The sequence below is a fragment of the Triticum dicoccoides genome, chromosome 3B (genome assembly GCF_002162155.2).
Source record: "Triticum dicoccoides isolate Atlit2015 ecotype Zavitan chromosome 3B, WEW_v2.0, whole genome shotgun sequence".
Lineage (NCBI taxonomy): Eukaryota > Viridiplantae > Streptophyta > Magnoliopsida > Poales > Poaceae > Triticum > Triticum dicoccoides.
In genome coordinates, this window is record NC_041385.1 from 780,457,164 (window position 1) to 780,460,425 (window position 3,262).

The 3,262-nt window shown below is 41.9% G+C and overlaps 1 protein-coding gene across 2 annotated transcripts; it reads right to left on the minus strand.

The window, feature by feature from the left end:
- Window positions 1-585: 585 nt before the first annotated feature.
- Window positions 586-3,060, minus strand: LOC119282206 (CASP-like protein 5B3). 2 transcript variants are annotated; one of them, XM_037562517.1, is made up of 3 exons: window positions 2,753-3,060; window positions 1,357-1,461; window positions 586-1,022 (listed from the first exon to the last, which is right to left on the minus strand). In XM_037562517.1, exons 1-3 carry the CDS (start codon window positions 2,852-2,854, stop codon window positions 819-821), a joined length of 411 nt encoding a protein of 136 aa, XP_037418414.1. In that variant the 5' UTR covers window positions 2,855-3,060; the 3' UTR covers window positions 586-818. The 2 variants fall into 2 exon arrangements, with proteins under 2 accessions (XP_037418414.1, XP_037418413.1); XM_037562516.1 differs by having other exon boundaries at window positions 1,357-1,489.
- Window positions 3,061-3,262: the final 202 nt, after the last annotated feature.

Sequence of the window (3,262 nt, forward strand, 5' to 3'; positions counted from 1 at the left end):
TCCTTTTTGAACATTTTTTCTGAAACCTGCTCAAAAATATGAAATATTGTTTGGAACACCAGAATCTATTCTTGTTGTCAAAGATTTTTTACAATTTTAAAGAATGTTTTGGAATCTATAAAAATGCTCTTGTTTTCAAATATTTATTCACAATTTAAGAAATATTTGCGTTTAAAAAAAGTTGATAAATTTCTTTAAAAATGTATGTGTTTTGTAATTGTGTTTAACATCAACTGTTGGAATTTTATTAACGTTTGCTGGACCAAGTAGTAATTCACCAACTTGTCCTTTTTAGACTGGCGATGAACTGCATGAATGAAAGAGCTGTTGGATTTTTGCAATATGTTTTATCAGTTTAAGATTGTGCAGGCCTCGAATACCTTTATGCTTGGAATTATATTAATCGACGAAGTTGCTATGCTGTTTTTAATGGATGCTGTTGCAAACTACGATCTGAACTTTTCTGTCAATGAATATATATTGCTTCCTTCTGAATTTATGAACCAGGTTGAAACTATAGAGCAGATCAAAGACTAAACTGAACTTCCTTCCAAAAATGTGTTCAACACTTTTTTTTTGTTTGAAGAGATATAAAATTCCATTGCACAATAACCAGGGCATTTTTCAGGTACCTTCGATGGCGAGTTATCTCATATACTACTCTTAATATTAATGAATCCCGCATCATCAAGCAGTAACTGTTCCACCACAAGGGATGAAATTAGCAAGTGTCCCGAGCACATTTCAACCGATTTACCCTCCTGAGTCCTGACTGACAATTAGCCTGACGTGATGGCGATTATGAGCACGTGAGATCACTAGGAGAACGAAACCAGTAGCCAGAATCCGGAGAAAGAAGAAGCAGCTTGCAGCAACCACGTGATGAACGCCAGGACGACCGAAAGAGCGAACTGCCGGCAGGCCAGCTTCGAGTATGTCTTGCAGAATTGCACATCCCACATGAAGAAAATTGTCAGGCTCGCGGAGGCACAGGCTGCTGAGAACATGAAAACCGCCACGACCTGCAATGCATTCACAATTGATGTTTTCACTCAGATAGACCTTTGCTAGCTCAAGATTCCAAGAACTACTCAAGTAAAAAAATTGATTTCACAGGGTATCTGGACTGTGCTTGTGAGACGTAACAACTTTGGCTACGAGAAATGACAGCCATTAGTTCTAATAACAGGAAAAAAGAACCATTGAGAAACTATACCGTTGGTTGACCAAAAAGTCATGCAAAGCATATTGGTTGTTAGAATTTATTGCTCAAATGGACAATTCATCGGAAAATCTGAGCTCAATTAATTCAGAAGTACCTCACGGATAATAGAAGAGACAAAGTGAATGACTTACCCAGTCAACCACAACAATGATAAATAGATTATCCGGGGTGTGAAGATCCTTTTTATTCCTTAGAGCAAAGATATCCTTACAAGCAAGGCCCAAACTCCACATAATCTGCAGGATCAACGCTAGATTCATATAGCTGAAATGAAGGGACACCAGAATACACTCGTTAGATGATGTTGACAAACACACTTGAGTTCCTGCCCAAGCAGTTCTGAAGAGTAGTCAAGAAATTGAAGACTTTATAAATAATTGGCACACACCAGCATACAGTCAAGACATGTATGTTGACCTATAAAACCTAACTTTTAACAATTCTAAAAAATATTATAATGCATGGGAGGATAAACTGTGGGTTAAATGAAAAACATATGGCTTTGTTAGACATACACAAAAGAAAATATGTCCAATATTCTGATTCCATTATTGAACAAGTATGGTGTTGTTCACTCCGTCCTGCAGGAATTGAGCTTGGAATTAATCCCGGCCCGAAAACATCCTAGGTCCGAGTTCTCCCTGACTACATCACACCAAGTGAAGGTTCACACAGAAACATTCTAGGGAAAGATTAATTACCAGCCAATTTCCAGCAACCACCTTAGCAGATGATAAACCCTTTGTGGCAAAAACAGATGATAAACCCAGATGATAAATTTCCAGCAACCACATCACACCAAGTTAAGATTGATGGGTGTCCCCGTAGTTGAGGTATCAATATATAATGCTTTAATCCATCAGTCGCTTCAAGCATTTTTGTGCATTGCAGTCACAGATGAGTTAGTTTCCTAGTTGATTTGCTTTTTCAATGCCGAGTAGATTTAGCAAAACATTCAGAATCTTTTGCAGATAAAAGAGTAATCACCAGGTTTTTTTCACTTGCGAAAAAAGTATCACCCTGCTTGGAAGGCGTTAGATCTGCTTCATCTAAGTTCTATTAAATACGGGTTGATAATGATGCGATGCCTTTCTCAGGCAAGTGTGGGATTTCCCTTCTATGTTTTAAGCCTAGAAAGTAGAAACTGTTGGGGCGAGCTCAGCTTGCAAGCCTGTGCTAAATTCACCTAACCTACTTGTCTCTGCTATATTCCCCAAGATTTATCTTGAAATAAAGAGTAAGACTCACCCAACCTAAGACCAAAGCCTTGAAAGACCCAAATTAACTGAAGCTGAGCTAATGCTGAACCGCCAATGCCAAGACAGTGGAAAGACTCCAACCACTTGGGGTTTGGTTTCACTTCACACACCGGCCTTGTCCTCCAAACCCCGATCGAACGCAATGAATTTGCAAGAAAACACACGAGCCATGCTACTTGAGTGATGCTCCATGAATTTGCAAGAAAACACACGAAGGGGCAGGAAAGAAATTAGTAGTAGGGGGAGGGGAGGGAAGGGGAGGGAGTACAAGAAGGCGCTGTAGTTGGAGTAGCCGAAGCCGGAGACCATGGAGAAGGTGGACGCGGCGGCGAAGACGCACTGTGACAGCCGCAGCGCCATGCCGCTCCATGTTCCCGGGCTTCCCACTACGTGCTTCATCCCCTGCTCTGCCTGCCTCGGCTCTGCTCTGCTCTGCTTGCTGCGGGGAGGTGAGGCGGAGAAGCCGATGGAGTCCTTCCTGGCGTGGATCTGTGGCAGCTGCTGTGTGCGCTTAGCTCGTGTGTGGGGAGGGGAAGGTGATGGCTATGATCAGGAGCCGGAGAGGTAATCACTGAGCGTCCACCGTGTGGTCTGGGTACCTCTGCTCTGCTAGCACCTGGAAATTTCGTGGTAGATTCCTTGCTTGGCCACATCGTCCGAGTATACGTACATTTCTGTGCACGCCGTTCGTCACCTTTACTCCTCGCCCCAACCGATACAAAGTCGAATGATGGAGCTGATTCTTTTACTCTTTTACTCATTTGTTGGCAAACGATGG